The 16,846-nt window shown below is 43.3% G+C and overlaps 6 protein-coding genes across 6 annotated transcripts; all 6 read left to right on the forward strand.

Annotated features, from left to right (window-relative positions):
- The first annotated feature begins 44 nt into the window (after positions 1 to 44).
- On the forward strand, positions 45 to 1,681 carry AGABI2DRAFT_194569 (hypothetical protein). The gene is made up of 8 exons (XM_006463823.1): positions 45 to 288; positions 345 to 381; positions 434 to 473; positions 525 to 687; positions 737 to 943; positions 999 to 1,084; positions 1,136 to 1,198; positions 1,252 to 1,681. Exons 1-8 carry the CDS (start codon positions 126 to 128, stop codon positions 1,609 to 1,611), a joined length of 1,119 nt encoding a protein of 372 aa, XP_006463886.1. The 5' UTR covers positions 45 to 125; the 3' UTR covers positions 1,612 to 1,681.
- Positions 1,682 to 1,751: 70 nt separating this feature from the next.
- Positions 1,752 to 2,592, forward strand: AGABI2DRAFT_208836 (hypothetical protein). The gene is made up of 2 exons (XM_006463824.1): positions 1,752 to 2,152; positions 2,215 to 2,592. The coding sequence occupies exons 1-2, from the start codon at positions 1,826 to 1,828 to the stop codon at positions 2,374 to 2,376; spliced, it is 489 nt and encodes a 162-aa protein (XP_006463887.1). The 5' UTR covers positions 1,752 to 1,825; the 3' UTR covers positions 2,377 to 2,592.
- Positions 2,593 to 2,719: 127 nt separating this feature from the next.
- AGABI2DRAFT_225841 (hypothetical protein) lies at positions 2,720 to 5,707 on the forward strand. Its single transcript, XM_006463825.1, has 14 exons — positions 2,720 to 2,909; positions 2,963 to 3,067; positions 3,120 to 3,225; positions 3,288 to 3,359; positions 3,409 to 3,441; positions 3,496 to 3,839; positions 3,897 to 4,027; positions 4,081 to 4,294; positions 4,346 to 4,441; positions 4,498 to 4,806; positions 4,859 to 5,223; positions 5,273 to 5,324; positions 5,374 to 5,451; positions 5,513 to 5,707. The coding sequence occupies exons 1-14, from the start codon at positions 2,776 to 2,778 to the stop codon at positions 5,580 to 5,582; spliced, it is 2,109 nt and encodes a 702-aa protein (XP_006463888.1). The 5' UTR covers positions 2,720 to 2,775; the 3' UTR covers positions 5,583 to 5,707.
- A 26-nt stretch (positions 5,708 to 5,733) lies between these two features.
- Positions 5,734 to 9,851, forward strand: AGABI2DRAFT_187339 (hypothetical protein; the record flags this gene model as incomplete). The annotated part of the gene is made up of 24 exons (XM_006463826.1): positions 5,734 to 5,797; positions 5,857 to 6,200; positions 6,248 to 6,469; positions 6,521 to 6,662; positions 6,720 to 6,812; positions 6,864 to 7,045; positions 7,095 to 7,212; positions 7,269 to 7,330; positions 7,383 to 7,490; positions 7,541 to 7,633; positions 7,686 to 7,946; positions 8,002 to 8,167; positions 8,223 to 8,286; positions 8,341 to 8,546; positions 8,600 to 8,623; positions 8,670 to 8,710; positions 8,762 to 8,929; positions 8,976 to 9,021; positions 9,077 to 9,122; positions 9,173 to 9,348; positions 9,405 to 9,472; positions 9,530 to 9,572; positions 9,622 to 9,717; positions 9,757 to 9,851. Exons 1-24 carry the CDS (start codon positions 5,761 to 5,763, stop codon positions 9,849 to 9,851), a joined length of 2,901 nt encoding a protein of 966 aa, XP_006463889.1. The 5' UTR covers positions 5,734 to 5,760.
- A 1,484-nt stretch (positions 9,852 to 11,335) lies between these two features.
- On the forward strand, positions 11,336 to 12,141 carry AGABI2DRAFT_145077 (hypothetical protein; the record flags this gene model as incomplete). The annotated part of the gene is made up of 2 exons (XM_006463827.1): positions 11,336 to 11,533; positions 12,001 to 12,141. 2 exons carry the CDS (start codon positions 11,336 to 11,338, stop codon positions 12,139 to 12,141), a joined length of 339 nt encoding a protein of 112 aa, XP_006463890.1.
- Positions 12,142 to 12,754: 613 nt separating this feature from the next.
- On the forward strand, positions 12,755 to 14,184 carry AGABI2DRAFT_74301 (hypothetical protein; the record flags this gene model as incomplete). The annotated part of the gene is made up of 2 exons (XM_006463828.1): positions 12,755 to 13,057; positions 13,936 to 14,184. Coding segments are annotated over 2 exons (552 nt in total), but the record flags the coding sequence as incomplete, so codon positions are not given.
- Between the last annotated feature and the right edge of the window lie 2,662 nt (positions 14,185 to 16,846).

The following is a 16,846-nucleotide window of genomic DNA, read 5'->3' on the forward strand; positions in this document are numbered from 1 at the left end:
TGGATAAAAATAGACGGTTCTTCCACAGTTAGGAGTGGCTACGGTTTAGTTTTTGCATTCTCGTCTCACGCCTCCACTGCAGGCCAACCCCACCTTCTTTTACCAACACAGTCTATCTTTCCTCCATGCCTGCAAAATTCGTCCTTGCTTCCCTCCTTCTTGCCTCGCTCTCTTCTGTAGTATCGGCCGCCTCCTCCTGCATCGCATCCGACATCCACTGGAACCTTCTCGCCTTCGGTTTCAATGGCAAGGACTATGACGCTGGCACCCAGGATTCCTGGACTCAAGGTAAGCAATATATGTTCTCTCATATCTCTTTTTCCATGTGTTAAAAATTTTCTCAGGGAATGCCACGGATATAACAACAACTCAAGGCCGACCGTAAGTCACCACCAAATATCTGTCCATCCCACCAACGTCAAACCCATTTTAGCCCTTTCGATGGCTCAAACGTCACCTGCTATCTGTCACAAGTCAGCCCACCTATATTTTCATAATCCGAATGCTGACATTAGCACCGGCAGTTCACAAATGCAATTTATTTCATGGGGGCCGACGCTTCTAAACCTAACGACATCCACATCTATGATGCCACTGCGAAATCTTGGTCCACCCAAGCTGTACAGCAGAACTCTTTTGATCCAACTAGTTCTGGCGCTATCCTTGACCATGACACCAACGTATTCTGTACGTAGTCTTTTCTCAATTTTATGAACTTGCTTAATTCGAAATTCAGACGCGTATTCCGGGGGAGACATCTATTCTCTTGATATGGAGCTCCTCAAGGCAGCTAACAGTACCCCAAAGGCGTGGAATGACGTCCAGAAAGTCGATTGGGATACCTCCAGTTATCAACCCACTGTGGCATTGGGCCAGAACCACATCTTTTTCCTAGGAGTTCCGGGAGTAAACCCTGGAAGTACCAGAATTTTTGTTATCCACTGTGTGTTTCTTTGGTTAGGTGACTGTGACCTTCGATAATCTGATTGTTCTCCTAGTCTCATACTTGCAGCCCGAACCCCAAGCTTTCGGAGACATCCCAAACATGCATGGTAAAACTGCTTCTATTTTCAAAGACGAAGGTGTCAGTGGCAAACTAGTTATTTCACTCACGTAGTTTCTGATCGATTACCAGGTTCAAACCCAATTCATCTATGTCCCTGATGATGGCTCAGCTACTTATCTGCTTGACGTCACGGTATGATGGTTCCACCCCGCACTGGCAAAGTGAATTAATCACCGCCTCCGCAGAGCAACACCACACAGACATTGAAAGCTCCCATGAACAAGGATGCCCAGGCGACTTATTTTGCCACAACGACTGCTGTCATCCAACTTTCGTCGTCTGGCTCTGTTTCTTATCTTCCAATCGATGCGACCAACGAGGGTGCCAATTCTAATTCCAACTGGGCGACTGTCAGTAATTTGCCGGTGGCGACTCCAGCCAAGCCGTCTTCTGCTTCTGGTTCTGCTTCGGGCACCGGAAGTGCCGGAGCTCAAAGTACTGGCTCGACTTCAGATGGTACGATGGACAATGGTGCTGCAGTTCTGAATGTTGGACGTTGGGTGTGGAGTGCCGTTGCACTCATGGTCGGAGCAGCGCTCTTCTAAATTTTTGCTGATCTTTGTCGTATATACTTTGTGGGACGGACATATATAATTTGGATTCTTTTTTTGAAGTGTTGTGGCACGTGATGGCGATTGTTGATTGAGCGCGTTTGAAAGTCCGCCCGATATTGCTCGGCCTCCGTCTCTCATCCTTTGCCAGTTTCCGTGTTATTTATTATTACTCTTTCCTCGGGCCATATTTCTTCTCCCGTTTATAATGTCGGAAGTGCTCGCGGCTACAAATGGCTCATACCCAGAGGACTGGGACAAGTCCCTTCAATCGGAGGATGACATCCCTTCTCAAAATACCCCACAATCTCCGCCACCTAATCCGTCAACGCCTAGAAATTCTGTTGCTTTTCCCGCAGTAGAGGGAAATGACACGAGCGCGTCGTTTGCAAATGTAGCGGAGAGACGTGTAAACACGGGTGGACCGGGGAAAAGAACATTGAGTGATTTACTCGAATTACACGCGGAAAAAGGAACCGATTGTCGGCTAAGTACTGAGGAGGCTGTGCGTCTGGGTGACGTGTTGGGTCAATGGGTGGGTCTTGATTAGTTACTTGCTGACTTCTTGTCCTAAACATTGATTTTTTATTGTCATAGATTAATGCGTCTTCGTCCCCCTATGAAGGTGACGATGACTTTTTCAAATCCCAAGATGATATTGGCTTGCTTCCCAAACCCCGTGGGCTGGTCAATGGAGGTCGTCCGCGTGGCCACAGTGAATGTACTGGTTCGCGACAACCCAGCGGAACTGCATCATGATATGTGGCTGTGCTGCCGTTTCCTTTGGATTATTTATTTGATTTCTTTTTTGTTTTTGTGCTACCACTGTTTTTTACGTTTGACTTTACGACACGAGACGACCTTGACGACTTTTATGACTTAATGACTAGACTGGGATAGCATCTATACTGTATGAATCGTTGTAATTTCTGCTTTGAGTCGAACTTTGATTTATTTATTCGTACTTACACAGCCGCTGATGGGTGATCGAGACTTGAAAAAGGCATCTTATCAGTTCTTTTCTGACCACAGTCATGGGTCGAAACAAGGCAAGTCCGTTTATCTGGACCCCGTCTCCCCGCCTTCAACTCGTCGCACCTGTAGAAAGGCAGACGCCGCCCACCTCCAGATGAAAATCGAACAGATCTCATAGAAAAAATGGACATGGTTAACGAAAGATTCTTCGCCTACTACAAAGCACAAAATATCGTTCCAGAGGAGAATTGGAGTGCATTTTTAGCCGCGATCCGTAGTCACTTACCAACGACATTCCGTGTTGCGGGAAGCAGACAGTATGTAACCGTGATCCGGCAACCACTTTATTGAGGCTGAATCGGGGCAACAGGACGGCTACCACTCTTAACGCTGCCATCCAAGAAATTCATGTTCCAGCTCTTAGCAATATCGATTTTGAAGAGCAGCGTTTACCGCCTCCCGTGCAGCTACCCTGGTGGGTCCGACTTATTCTATAACTCGGCCATATTGATGTAGAGAGCGAATAGGTATCCGGATGGTCTCGCATGGCAGTTCAACGTGCCCAAGAAAATCCTTCGAAAGCAACCCGAGTTCAAGAAGTTTCATTCATTCCTCGTTCATGAAACAGAGACGGTGTGTGTTAGCAGAGGACGTTGAATATGTGGTTCATCCCTCATGGTTGTCTTACATTGTAGGGAAATATCTCGAGGCAAGAGGCTGTGAGTATGCTTCCACCGTTGTTTCTAGATGTTCAGCCTCATCATAGAGTGAGTTATCGTTCGTTCACGATTCGGGTGAAAAGCTCATATGAGTTAGGTGATAGATATGTGCGCTGCACCGGGGTCAAAGGTCTGTTCGAATGTCTTCAAAGTGTTGTGTATCAGGCCCTTATGTGGTTGCTAGACAGCTCAACTCCTGGAAGCTTTACATGCTCAAGACACCGCGACAGCAACATCAATACCATCTGGATTGCTCATTGCAAATGACAATGATCACAAGCGCACTCACCTCCTCATTCACCAGTCTGCCCGGTTGCCAAGCCCCGCTCTTATGGTTACTAACCTAGACGCGTCCAATTATCCTTCTATAAAGATATCACAGCCAACAAAAACTGAAGGTTCGAAGTTAGGCACTTTGCAGTTCGATCGTATTCTATGCGACGTACCTTGCAGTGGAGATGGCACAATTAGGAAGAATATTGGGATCTGGAAGTCGTGGCAGCCGGGAGATGGTAACGGACTACATGGGTATGTGCACTCTCTCATATGGTTCATGCGAGAGATACATTTTCCCCCCTCATCCAGCCTTCAAGTCCGTATTCTTCAACGAGCCATGAATCTGCTTACGCGCGATGGCCGAATTGTGTATTCAACTTGCTCGCTGAATCCGGTAGAGAACGAGGCGGTCATTGCTGAGGCTTTAAAATTGAATCCGGGTGGGCAAAAATATATTCAGCTTTCCTTTTACCTATCTGATGAATCGAACTAGCGTTCCAGTTGGTGGATGCTTCTTCGATGCTTCCCGAGCTGAAGCGATGTTCTGGTCTAACGACATGGAGGCCGTCTGTGGATAAGGTTTCAATGAAAACATATGGCAGTTATCAGGAATTCCAAGCATCTGATCTTGACCCGAACCTCAAGGCCAAGTTGAATGAAGGCCACTTTCCACCAGAAGAAGCGGAAGCCCTGAATCTACCCTTCTGGTATGCTGTAAACTTCTAGTGTTTCGGCGTATGATTGACTTGTCTTTTAAGTATGCGTATCTATCCGCATCTACAGGATTCTGGGGGATTTTTTGTTGCTGTTTTAGAACGGAAGGATAGGTTGCTGGGTCCAGAAACCCAGATAAGGTAAGGTGATAGACTCGGTTTGCTGCTACATTTACGTGAACCTCTGCCCACAGCAGAGAGAAAAAGCGGGAAGCAGCTCCATCTTGTCCAGGCCCGGAGGCAAAACGTCCTAGATTGGAGGATGGAGCGGAGCTCGGGAGCAGCAGGGAGGCAACGGCCGCCATTTTGGAAGAAGGCCCTTCAGAAGTGGATACTACCCCAGTGGATGTTGCCGCTATTGACGAAACAAAGACAGCGGACTCTGTGACTTCTGATCAAGGCGGCCGAACAAAGACAGAGATCGCTAAGTCCAGTGGTAACGAAAGCTTCAAGGAAAACCCTTACACTTTTTTGTCGCCTGATGATTCCATTCTCATTTCATGCATGTGGGTTGTTTGGAAGCGGGTGGGTTAATCGGTTCACTAATGCTGTTTCTAGTGAACGTCTGAAACTTCGGGCAGACTTTCCTTCATCTAATGTGCTTGTTCGAAACCCGGAAGGGGAACCATCGCGTTCGCTCTACCTTGCAAATGATCTCGTCAAAAACATCATTCAGCATAATGACTATGCCAGACTTCGACTAACTTTTGCAGGCACAAAGATTTTGTCTAAACAGGAGGGGGGCAAGGGTGTTGATGCGCAATTCCGTATCTTGGGCGAAGGTCTTCCGGTGGTACTACCTTATCTTGATCCTAGTTCTGTGATCAGCGGCGATCTGGCATCATTGAAAACTATGATTAAATCGTACTATCCGCTCTGCTCAAGTTTTGAAGATCCATTTAAGAGCACAATAGAGAACAAAGGTGAGTTCAGAATGCTATATTTGGATTGTTTGCTCATCGACTATAACAGAGAACGGTACTCTCATCGTCAAATTCTTGCCTGAAAAAACCGACAATGGCTCGTAAGGAAGCATTCAAGAGTTTTGAACAACCACTCATCTGTGATTCTAGACTGACACATGAGCTCGTCCTGCCTCTCTGGAAGTCCAACGTGTCTATCTGCTTGATGATTGATAAAAAAGCTAAAAGGTGAGTTTTTCCATATGACATGCTCAGCGCGATATCGTTGTGTCTTACAATACGATACCAGTGCGATGAGTTCGCGATTATTTGGGCAGGACATCTCGCCTGCAGGTAGAAAGGAAGAGGGACTTGAATAATAGCATATTTATCAGCTCCGTCGCCTCTCTAGTGTACATTCGTGTACCGATACTAAATTGGATACACGCGACGCGACGCGTCGCGTGTATGTAATAGGTTAATATAGGGTGGGGCCATCACATGATTCGGAGCTCATTGCCCTAAACGCGAGTTGAACACAACCACGACCACAGAAAAATGTACGGCAAGGAACGCTCGACGACCAACGACACAGGTGTGGCAGAAGCCCCTTTTTCGCTCGTTGCAGCTCCATTTGACTGAAAATACGCATAGATCAAACCACTGACATTGGCTTTCTCGACTTCTTCAATAGTCTGCCAAAGAAGTCTCCAGAAACAGGTACCTTGAGACTTTTTAACCGTACAAGTGGTGGAGATTCGTTCTACTGTGCATATGGACCGGATGCTGTCTTCGTCGCGCAACACGTTTTTCACACCAAATCCGTGATCAAGTACCTCGGCGCTGGTGCGCGGAGATTGGAAAGCGTGACGTTGAAGGTTTCGGTGGCACAAATGCTCCTCAGAGAGGCTTTGACCTCGAAGCAACTTCGTGTTGAGATATATGAATCAGAGAATGGGCACGGGAAGAAGGGCACCACATTCAGGTTGGATAAAGAGGTAGAGTTGATTATAATGTGTTTATATCGTTGGTTAACTCTGTCCAGGCATCTCCTGGAAACCTTCAAGCAGTCGAGGACCTGTTATTTGTCAATTCGGATATTCTCTCTGCCCCCGTCGTGATGGCAATCCAGCTGGCAAATGTTCCCGTTTCTGCCACCGGAGTGAAATCAAGCCATAAGGCAATTGGTGTAGCGTTTGCGGATACTAGCGTTCGCGAACTTGGCGTCGCGGATTTCATTGATAATGATATTTTTTCTAATACGGAGGTAAGTGGAGTTTACTTTTACCTTAGGACCATTTTCTAAGAATGCCTTTAGTCGCTGATAATTCAGCTTTCGGTGAAAGAGGCCATTCTCCCAACTGGGACGTCTGCTGGTACCACGGAGCGAGACATTGACCTCAATAAAATGAAAGGTGTGCTTGAGCGCTGTGGGGTAGTCATTACCGAACGCAAGCCTAGTAAGTTATATATAGCCTCGAGGTTATTTGTGTATGATGCTTATATCTGTTTTTAAGGCGAGTTCAGATCGAAGAATATTGCTGATGACTTGCCCCGGCTTCTACAATCTCAGTCTCCCGTGTCGACCGCTGATGCATCCGCGACGATCTGTGAGTTCAGGCAATCTCTAGAGTCGACTTAGCTTCATGTCTTGCTGCCAGCCCAGTTATCACTTCCAACAGCACCTGCGGCACTCTCGGCCTTGGTCCAATACTTGTCGCTCCTAACGGATGACTCCAATCTTGGGTCTTACAAGTTACGAACGCATGACCTGTCACAGTACATGAAACTTGATGCAAGCGCTTTAAGAGCCCTCAACCTCACCGAGAATTCGGGAACCGTGGTATATCAATCACTCACTACAACTTTTCATTTCTCTGAACCTCAAACAGGGTCTGGGGGCCAAAAACACGACTCTCCTCGGGTTGCTTAATAAGTGCAAGACGTCACAAGGTACACGTTTATTGGGAACTTGGATCAAACAGCCTCTGGTAAACTTGCACGGAATTCGTACGTAGAATTTATCTCCGTTCGTCTTTCAACTATTCAAGACCAGGCTATCATAGGGAAGCGTCAAAATCTTGTCGAGATATTCACAAATGAAAGTACTACTCGGCAGATTCTGCAGGCAAGAATCAAGCTTTGTACTGCGTGCCCCGTCTAATCAGGCTAGCTAATAGGATGAATATTTGAAAGTAATGCCAGACCTTCAACGTCTGGGTAAACGTTTCAAAAGAGGCAACGCTTCTCTGGAGGATGTGGTACGCATCTATCAAGTTGTTCTAAAGGTTCGCTTTGCATCATTCCCTTTGTGAACTCTATTTCTGACTAGCTTAAGTTGCCGGGCATGATAACGTCTCTGGAAGCCGTCCAGATGGTTAGTCAGGATTATCAAGCTGCAATCGATGAAGCGTACCTTTCTTCTCTAAAGGTCTGTAGTGCCAAATTGTGCTTCTTCTCAAGGGATTTACGTCGCTGCACAGGAACATGATTCCCATCTCAAGAAATACAGCGAAATGGTTGAAGCCACTCTCGATCTTGACGAGTTAGACAATCACAACTACGTGATCAAGCCCGACTATGATGAGCGCCTTCAGCAATTGGCGGAGAAGCTCAAAAGAGTCAGGGATGGATTAGATTCTGAACATACCGTGGTGGGCGATGATCTGAATATTGAACTCGATAAGAAACTACACCTGGAAAACAACCAAGTTTACGGCTATTGTTTCAGGTTGACAAAGACGGTAGGTTGTTTCTTATTAACGGAAACTCTGTTTTTAAGTGTTGTTATTAATGTAGGATGCGAAAGGGCTTTCAAAAAAGTTTATTGAACTAGGCACAAACAAGAGTGGTGTTTACTTCACCACCAAGACGTTGAAGAATCTTGCGGAAGAATACAAAGATCTAACTCAGACCTATGCTCGTACACAAAACGGACTCGTCAAAGAAGTGGTCAATATTGCAGGTATGTCGTGGCCTTCATGAAACTGCTGTCACTTGGCATGAATTCTGTAACCCAGCGACGTATGCTCCTGTGTTGGAAACACTAGACAATGTCGTTGCTCACCTGGATGTGATTCTAAGGTGAGGAATTTGTTCCGTTATCTTGAATCTCGACTGACGTCCCATTCTGCGTAGCTTCGCCCACGTTTCTGTGAGTGCACCCATTCCATACATCAAGCCGACACTCCTTGATAAAGGTATTGCATTCCTTTCTTGTGGTCAATATCTCGCTGAGTACTTTGAAGGCTCGGGAAATCTGGTGCTCAGGGAAGCAAGGCATCCCTGTCTCGAGGTCCAGGATGAAATAAATTTCATTCCGAACGATATAGAAATGGTTAAAGGTACTCGTTCTTTATAAAGAACAAACCATACTGTTTCACTCATCTAACTGCAGACAGGAGTGAATTCCAAATCATCAGTAAGCAGGCATGATAGCATTTTCGTTGCTCTGACGAAGTTACCAGCGGGCCCTAATATGGGAGGGAAATCAACATACATTCGACAGGTATACTTTCGGAAGCGCGCCTTCTTGCTCCATGGCTTATATTTCTTTCAGGTTGGTGTCATTGCTTTAATGGCACAAATTGGATGCTTCGTTCCCTGCGAGGAAGCACAATTACCGGTTTTCGATTCCGTTTTATGTAGGGTTGGTGCGGGTGACAGTCAACTTAAGGGTGTTTCTACTTTCATGGCGGAAATGCTGGAAACAGCAACGATTTTGCGTGTAAGTTTGCGTTCTTCATCTTCATCATGTCGGCTGAAGTTTGTAGTCCGCAAGCAAAGACTCTCTGATAATCATAGATGAACTCGGTCGAGGTAAGTTTTTAGATGTAATCTGATGTATAGATATCTGGAAGTCGGCTGTTTTCAGGTACCTCGACATACGATGGTTTCGGCCTGGCCTGGGCCATTTCTGAGTGAGTATCTTTTACAATACCCCAACATCATCTGACATATTGTTATAAAGACATATTGCGACCAAGATTCATGCATTCTGTTTATTTGCCACACATTTTCATGAACTAACTGCGCTGGATCAACAACTTTCGCATGTAAAAAATTTGCATGTTGTTGCACATGTAACACAGAATGGCAGTAATATCCGTGATCGTGATATAACGTTACTATACAAGGTTGAGCCTGGTAAGCTGCCATTCCGACTTCATCCATGAGTGATCTTAGCCTTTGTCCTATACTAGGTATTTCTGACCAAAGCTTTGGTATACATGTTGCTGAGCTGGCTAACTTTCCCGAAAATGTGGTCAAAGTAAACATTTCCTTTTTTTTTTTTTTTTTAATTGGCACTTACAAGTGTCTTTTCTAGCTTGCGAAATGTAAGGCAGATGAGTTGGAAGACTTTACTGGAGGTAAGTTTGTGCTATGTAGAATTTGGCCTTTTTACTCATAATTGTAAAGAAAAAAAGCTGGATGGTGATATATCCCAAGCAACCATTACAAATGGTATTGTGATAATGGAAGAGATTTTACATGAATGGAGTGCTCAAATGGATGGTGAGGATGTAGTTATGTCTGAATCTGAGCTTTCTACAGAGAGCCAGTTACACAATCTGCAAAAGTTGACAAAGAGCTATCAAACTAGTATTGAAGAAAACTCCTGGTTGCAGTCTATTCTTACTTTACTTTAATCATATCTAAAGGCCAGTTTACACTAGTCCAATGACAAGGATAGGGATGATAGTTAGGGTTGGATTACTAGAAATGAAACTTATCCTTTCCCAAGTACTTGAGTGTGGAGCATACAAAGTCTAAGACAATCTATCCTACCACACCTCAAGAATCCCAATGTATTCCTTCTCACCACCATCTCAAGAAAGAAACTAGATCTTTTCATCTACATCTATCATCCTAGCCTTTCCAGACTGGCCTCTTTTCAAGACATCCTTGCTGTAACATATCTTCTTTTTGTGCTATGAGTCATGCCCAAGTGAATTCCACTAGAACCCCAGTCCTTACTGGATTTGTGGGAGGAAATCTGCAAAGGGGAAGATGATCTGCCTCCCCCCATATATTGTCTAATGGAGGGAATCAGTGACCTCTTTGATCTCAGTCCTCTCACCCCTCTCACACCCTCCATTTGAACTTAGAAACGTTGTAAGGTCAAGCCTTACTAGTAGTCGTAAATTCCCTTAGTTGTCACACTTAAATATGCTTGACCCATATATAGGAAACGTTCTAAGTACAGCAATGGGGGGATAAAAATAACTGTCTTAGCTATAGTATATGAAGCAATATATATATAGAGTAGACGAGATAGGAGCTATTGAGATCAGATAAGGAAGATAAGATGAGAGTGATGGTATTGCCATCATGATAGATCAAATATAGAATGAAAGGGGATTTCCCCTTACACACCCCCCTACTAGACTGGCATCACAGTCTTGAGTCCAAGAAGAATGTCAAGAAACATAGAATATCGCAATTCACACAACATGTAAACCTGTTGTAAAACTTGAGCTGAGATTTGGCTCAAATAGATAAATATTTTTTGAGGGACACAGTTATGCACCCATTTTGATATAAGAGAAAAAAATGAAGGTGTGAGAACAAGTGGACATGAAGCCAGTCTGAGGAGTCACAGTTACACACTCCGATGGCTTTGAGAATGAGGACCAATTTACGGTCAACCTGAAGGACTGCTTGATAAATTTGACGTGAGATTCGCATCCGATGGTGCAGGAGCCATAGATTTTTGGTGGGTTGACAATTATGGTGGTTGAGGTAGGATTGACTACCTCGCTGGGGTGTTCTCAAGATATTCTTGAGCCATTGTAGCCATGGACACCTTATACACAACCTCTATATTTAAATAATACACATGTATTATGTAAACATTATGCAAATGTTACCGTAAATTTAATTTACATAGTACATATGTAATATGTTTTACATATTTAAACTTTTATGCAAACAAAAGTCTTAAATTGAGCTTTATTGCATTTTTAATTTACATATGTTTTAAATAGTACACATGTATTATTAAAATAATATTTATGGTAATGTTTGCATAAAGTTTACATAATACATGTGTACTATTCAAATATAAAGGTTGTGTATAGAGTCCATCATGATTCAACATGACATCTTCGGGTGTCAAGTTCAAATTGTAACAATGTTCTCTAGGAGCGTCAATAAGCCGAGTGAAGAAGGGGGATTCCCCAATAAGAGACCACATTCTGCTAGCACCATAGTTGAGACCAGCTTCAGTCTCTTGGTCAATGATCCTCATAAGACGCAGATGGTCATCTGCATTGGGGTACCTCCAACCATCCCATTCAGGAATGGCTTCCAGTATACCACGGCAAGCAAGGTTTGTCAAGCGCAATTCATCAATACTTCAATAGTAGTTGTAGTGCATAGATGAATCAGCAAAGTTGTTGCCCATGGAGTGCAGGCCAGAGATGGGCAGAGAATGACTAATTACTAAAGTCACGGTCAGTGACTATTACTTAGTAATGTCTTAGTTAGTTTAGTCATGTTACCAATGACTAAATGAAGTGAGTGGGAATTTCTTGATAGCGTGAGTAAGTCATATGACTAACATCCCAAAAAATCATATTCGGGTCATCTGATTACATCTGAAGTAATTCTGTCGACTCGTTGACACATCAGACAGATCACATGACACAGATACCGAGCGGCGAGAACATCAATAGATACCCGAGATCAAGTCAAAGTTCCGTCTTATCGATAGCTGTAAAATTGATAGTAATCAAATCCTCACTGTCTCTCTATCAGAGATCCAGAATGTCATCCAAACACTTAGGTTGCTCACAGGGATGGTGGCATCACTACTATCTTGATCATCCAAAGAAGGGTATTACAGCTGCCAAGCAGGAATGGAGTGCAGGTGGTGGAAAGAACAGGGTGTACTGTTCTGCCTGTTGGAACACCCACAGAAATCTCATTATGGAGTGAGCGACTAGTGACAACCCAATTCTAGGAGCTCCAACTAATGAATTAGCCTTACTGGGCTGGTGTAAGCATTGAATTCTCATTACTTTATATAATCAAGACTCATTACATCTATTAGTATGGGATAGAGCTGCAATAAATCATGAAGTGGACTCATTTGGCTATCGTAACTCCGCAAAAGCAACATTACTAGTCCACTTGAATAAATGTTCCCATTTGATGAATGAAGCAGTGAAGGAACGTGCCCGTCAGGAGTTCTCACAAAAATCACCGAGTCGAATGCTTAGAAGAGTGGCTACCGTAAGTAATAAATTAAACAGATAAAGATTTATACTCCATCACAACAAAATAGACACCAGCATTATTTCCATCGTCATCCTTATCACCATCTCCGCTGTTCTATTCCGGACCAAGCTCAAGTGGTAGCTCAGAAACAGTATTGCGGCATCTAAGCCCTCTACCCTTAGGCATAAATGAAAATACTACTCCTCACAACAACTCTGGACCAGGAGTTATACCTCCATTCTTACAAATCTATCCATCCGACTCAGTTTCCAATATTTCAGCTCGTCCACCCTCATCTGGTATTGGAAACATACCTCAAGCACTTCAAACTTGGACGTCTGATACACAACTGCGCTTTGAAAATCAGATCGGTCGTATCACTGCATCAGCCTTATTTCCTTTTACATGGGTTGAAAATCCTGAGATTATCTCTCTATTTGATACTTTCCTTCCACAGGCAGTTCTGCCTTCTCGATATAAACTTTCACGCCGTATCATTCCAAGACTTGCTACAGAATATCGAGAGCAAGGAATGAAAGATGCTTCTGGAGGTTATGCTACAAGACAAGGAGACAGCTGGACAGGGAGAAACAATCATCATCTGATTGCATTGATGATACGGGTGGATGGAAAGGTATATTTGTTAGGGCGACTGTGACTGAGATGTCACAGGTCACACCTGAACTTAAGAACTAAGAGTAAAGTGACAGAAGTTGTATTAGGCATGAACCTAAGAGAACTCGACGGAGTCTTCTACAAGTTTCTACCTACTTTATATACCTAGACTTACAGCGCACAGACCAGCTACCCTAGGTAACTATTTATATACTGACATGGGAAAAGAAGTATGTATGAGAAAGTAACCTAATTATACTGTACATTTGACATGAGAAAAGAAGAGTGGAGTAAGAAGTAAGTAAACAAAAGTAAATTGATCATAAAAACGTCAACAACACCAAACAAACCATAAAAGTGTCCACAAGTACAAACAACTCTTAAACCGGTAATCTACTCACACAAACCATTGATGTCCGAAGTAGTTACCCAACATCGCATCACACGGACATAGTATGAAGAACCCGGATAGTTCCCAATACCGAGCCCCCCACACTGACCACCTCTGTATTACCCACGCTTTATCCTCCTCCGCGTCCCACATTGCTAACGTCATCCTCCCACACTCCCTACACTGATGCCCCGATAGGTCCCAACCTACCGGCCTTGCCTCTCTTCCTATAGCTGCTGCCCTCCTCCGCCATTGTACTTGCTCCGCATGGTTCGGAGGTAGAAAAGAAAAGATAAGATCGATAAGCTTAATTGGTAGATCTGTAATTTGTGCCATTTTAGCAGTATGCCAATAGTTTAGCCTCTGTCAAACTGTAGCAGCAGAGGGAAATTATTATGTAATAAAATATGTGACAGATGTGACAGTGTGACGCCGTGACATTCTGGCAAGGTTCTAACAATATTCAGTTTATTGAATTTACATCTATTCACTCATGACATACTTAGTTATACATAATCAAAGTTCATGATGCATCGTCTGAGCGTAAAACAGCGGTAAACTTTGTAAAATTACTAAAAGAAGTGCATAAAGAGGTCGAAGAACATTGGAAATGCAAAGTTGTTGCAGTCGTGACAGATGCATCAGGTGAGACTCGGAAAGCCCGACAGGATTTTGGAAAGGAGTTTCCTCATATTATAATGCTCGATTGTTATGTGCATCAAGTGAGTCGTAAGTATGATACTGTACTATTATGACCGGGTGTTCACTGTCCCTTACGTAATCATGACAGCTGTCACACGGTGCCTAGTTCACAAGTCAGAATGGCTGATGCTGGGCTGATGACATGATGTTCACGGGCCGAGTCCGTGATGACATAATGTTCACAGCCACTCAAGCTGTTGGGGGATCCTCAATGCCTCGACGTTGCTCAGCATAGTGAGGATCCCTGTCATGCTTATTTGAGTAGAGAAAATATTCTACAATAAGCATACTCAACCATCCTAGCCAGTGGATATTAATAAAATTCCTTTTTTGGATATGTTTTCCGCTTTTGGATATGTCGCAGCCAATAGGAATCAAGTTCACACCACTCGATTATGTGATAACGTGAACCAAAATAAGTTCAAAAAACGGGTTGATTACTGATAACGTGAACACCCGGTCATAATAGTACAGTAGTAGATGAATCAATAAATTGATAATAATTTAGATCAATCTCATTGTTGGCGACTATCTCAAGTCCAACAATGGACTTTTAGATTGTATTGATCAGGCCCACGATTTGATTTCTTGGCTTTGTAGCAAGACTCTGATATTGGCTCTCATTCGAGACGCTTAGTCAGCTAGTCATCGGCCGACAACAAGTGTTATCTGGCCTGTTCTAACTCGTTGGACATCTCACCTTCGAGCATTTGAGCGACTTGAGAGTCTGGAAAATGTTCTTCGCTCTATCATATCAAATGACTTAGTCAAACCGCAAGACCAACGTCAAATATTCAATATTGGTGACCGAAAAACCCAAGCAAAGGCGGACAAGATGGGAGGATTGATTCAAGATGGGCATTTCTGGAAAGAAATTAAATGATGCATCTGATTTATTTTTCTATATGTTATTCTGCTAATCATGTCATTTCATAGTGTAATCAAATATCTACAACCTCTTGGAGTAGCAGCAAATACAACCTGAAGTACTGGATGTCAGCTTGACACTGTGCTTCTTATCTTTGGTTATCTTTTACATTCCTACAGTCGCCTGATGATGGACTCCTCCGATATTCCTGGATGCAAAGCCATTATCAACAGCTTAGAATCTTGATGGTTCAAAGCTGATCAAGACCTTTTTGTAGCTGCTGTTATTCTAAATCCCATTTATTCTATTACACCATTCCGGCCACTCGACTTTCTTATACGGGCAAATATCCACCAACTATACGTGCAACTTTATACCCAAATTTATTCAGCCCCTCCCCCTGCAGATTTTCTCAATGAAGCATATGCATATATCAATGGAAATGGGAAATATGTTGGGTTGAAATCAATGATAGCTGCAGTCAAACATTCGGCTATGCTCAAGGTAAGTCATATATTTTTATGATAATCATACACAATCACATGTTTGCTCCTCTAGGGCGAGGAACCAGATCCTATCGTTGTCCTTTCACAATTCAGTCACACCAATACAACTGACACACCATTTATCGATTTTGCAAAAAGAATTTTTTCGATCTCAACTAATTTGGCATTGTGTGAAAGACTATTCAGTCTTTTCAGTAATATTCTAACGAAACTTCGATCTCGTCTTTCCGACAATCGTGTCATTGACATTGCAGAAATCAATATGCACATTCGGGATGAGTATTCCCAGAACAATTTGGTTTCAAAAGAGCGCATGAAAACAGTTCTGACATCAAATTCTTCTCAGCCTGCAGGTGTGTTACAGTAAAATGATTTATACAACGACTACTTGCTCAAAAAGTCAGGTCCACACCCTCAGATTCCAACAGCTGAGTGTGGTAGTGATATCGAGTCTGAGTCTGAGTTACCTTCGGTTTTTTCTACGACTTTCCGATCTATTTTTGAAATATCAATGGCTCAAGCTGAATTGGACGCTGATCTCTCTCCACCAGTGTCAACTTTTCAGCCCGGGAGCGGCTTGACTCATATCAAAATCAAACTTCAAGATCTCTTTGATTTTTCAAACACTCAATGGCTTGAAACATTTTTGTGACACTCAGAGAAAGTTGTTGAACAGGAGAATGAGGTGTGTGAGATACTGAATACAAATGAAGATGACGGTGATACGGTGCTCAAGTTGGATGTTGGAGCAGAACACATAATGTTTAATATGTAGATACTTAATCTCTTGTAGTTTTTCAAGAATCTGATTGCGGAAAGACTCACTCGAGGAATCAAGCACCAAAGATCTGACACCAGATAGGGCGTGGGATACAATTGCATCATAGTTTGATGTGTGACAGCGACTTTAGTAAAAAGTACATTACTAAATGACTAAGTACATAACTAAAAGTACTTAGTTACTTACCCTTACCCGCCCATCTCTGGTGGAGGCCGTAGAGGTATTAGTGGTCAATCTACTCAGGCAGAATCTGTTACAACCTTAAGGCGAAACTCAGGTTGCAATGAAAGGCAAAGACTTGAGAGTGAGTAAGGGGAAAAGCAAGTTGGTAAAGCATAGGGAAATACAGAGAGTATCTACGCTTACTTATACTAAGACTATCTACCCAAGGTGACTCACTGTAGAACGGGCTGAGTAACCATGACCAAGGTAGATGAGGAATCAGGAGCATGGATGGTGTTGACTGGGGAGGAGCATGAAGGTATTTGTCAAAGATATATTGTGAGCGAGACAAAAGACGATTCCTCAAAATGCCTGGCTTCGCATAAATGTTATTATCA

The sequence above is a fragment of the Agaricus bisporus genome (genome assembly GCF_000300575.1).
Source record: "Agaricus bisporus var. bisporus H97 unplaced genomic scaffold AGABI2scaffold_9, whole genome shotgun sequence".
Taxonomy (NCBI): domain Eukaryota; kingdom Fungi; phylum Basidiomycota; class Agaricomycetes; order Agaricales; family Agaricaceae; genus Agaricus; species Agaricus bisporus.

Coding starts and splice junctions, on each gene's coding strand:
- AGABI2DRAFT_194569 (XM_006463823.1), top strand. CDS start 126: ATGCCTGCAAAATTCGTCCTTGCTTCCCTCCTTCTTGCCTCGCTCTCT. Junction 289..344: donor CCAGGATTCCTGGACTCAAG/GTAAGCAATATA, acceptor AAATTTTCTCAG/GGAATGCCACGGATATAACA. Junction 382..433: donor ACAACAACTCAAGGCCGACC/GTAAGTCACCAC, acceptor AACCCATTTTAG/CCCTTTCGATGGCTCAAACG.
- AGABI2DRAFT_208836 (XM_006463824.1), top strand. CDS start 1,826: ATGTCGGAAGTGCTCGCGGCTACAAATGGCTCATACCCAGAGGACTGG. Junction 2,153..2,214: donor GTGACGTGTTGGGTCAATGG/GTGGGTCTTGAT, acceptor TTATTGTCATAG/ATTAATGCGTCTTCGTCCCC.
- AGABI2DRAFT_225841 (XM_006463825.1), top strand. CDS start 2,776: ATGGACATGGTTAACGAAAGATTCTTCGCCTACTACAAAGCACAAAAT. Junction 3,442..3,495: donor GCGCTGCACCGGGGTCAAAG/GTCTGTTCGAAT, acceptor TGTGGTTGCTAG/ACAGCTCAACTCCTGGAAGC. Junction 5,224..5,272: donor GAGCACAATAGAGAACAAAG/GTGAGTTCAGAA, acceptor CGACTATAACAG/AGAACGGTACTCTCATCGTC.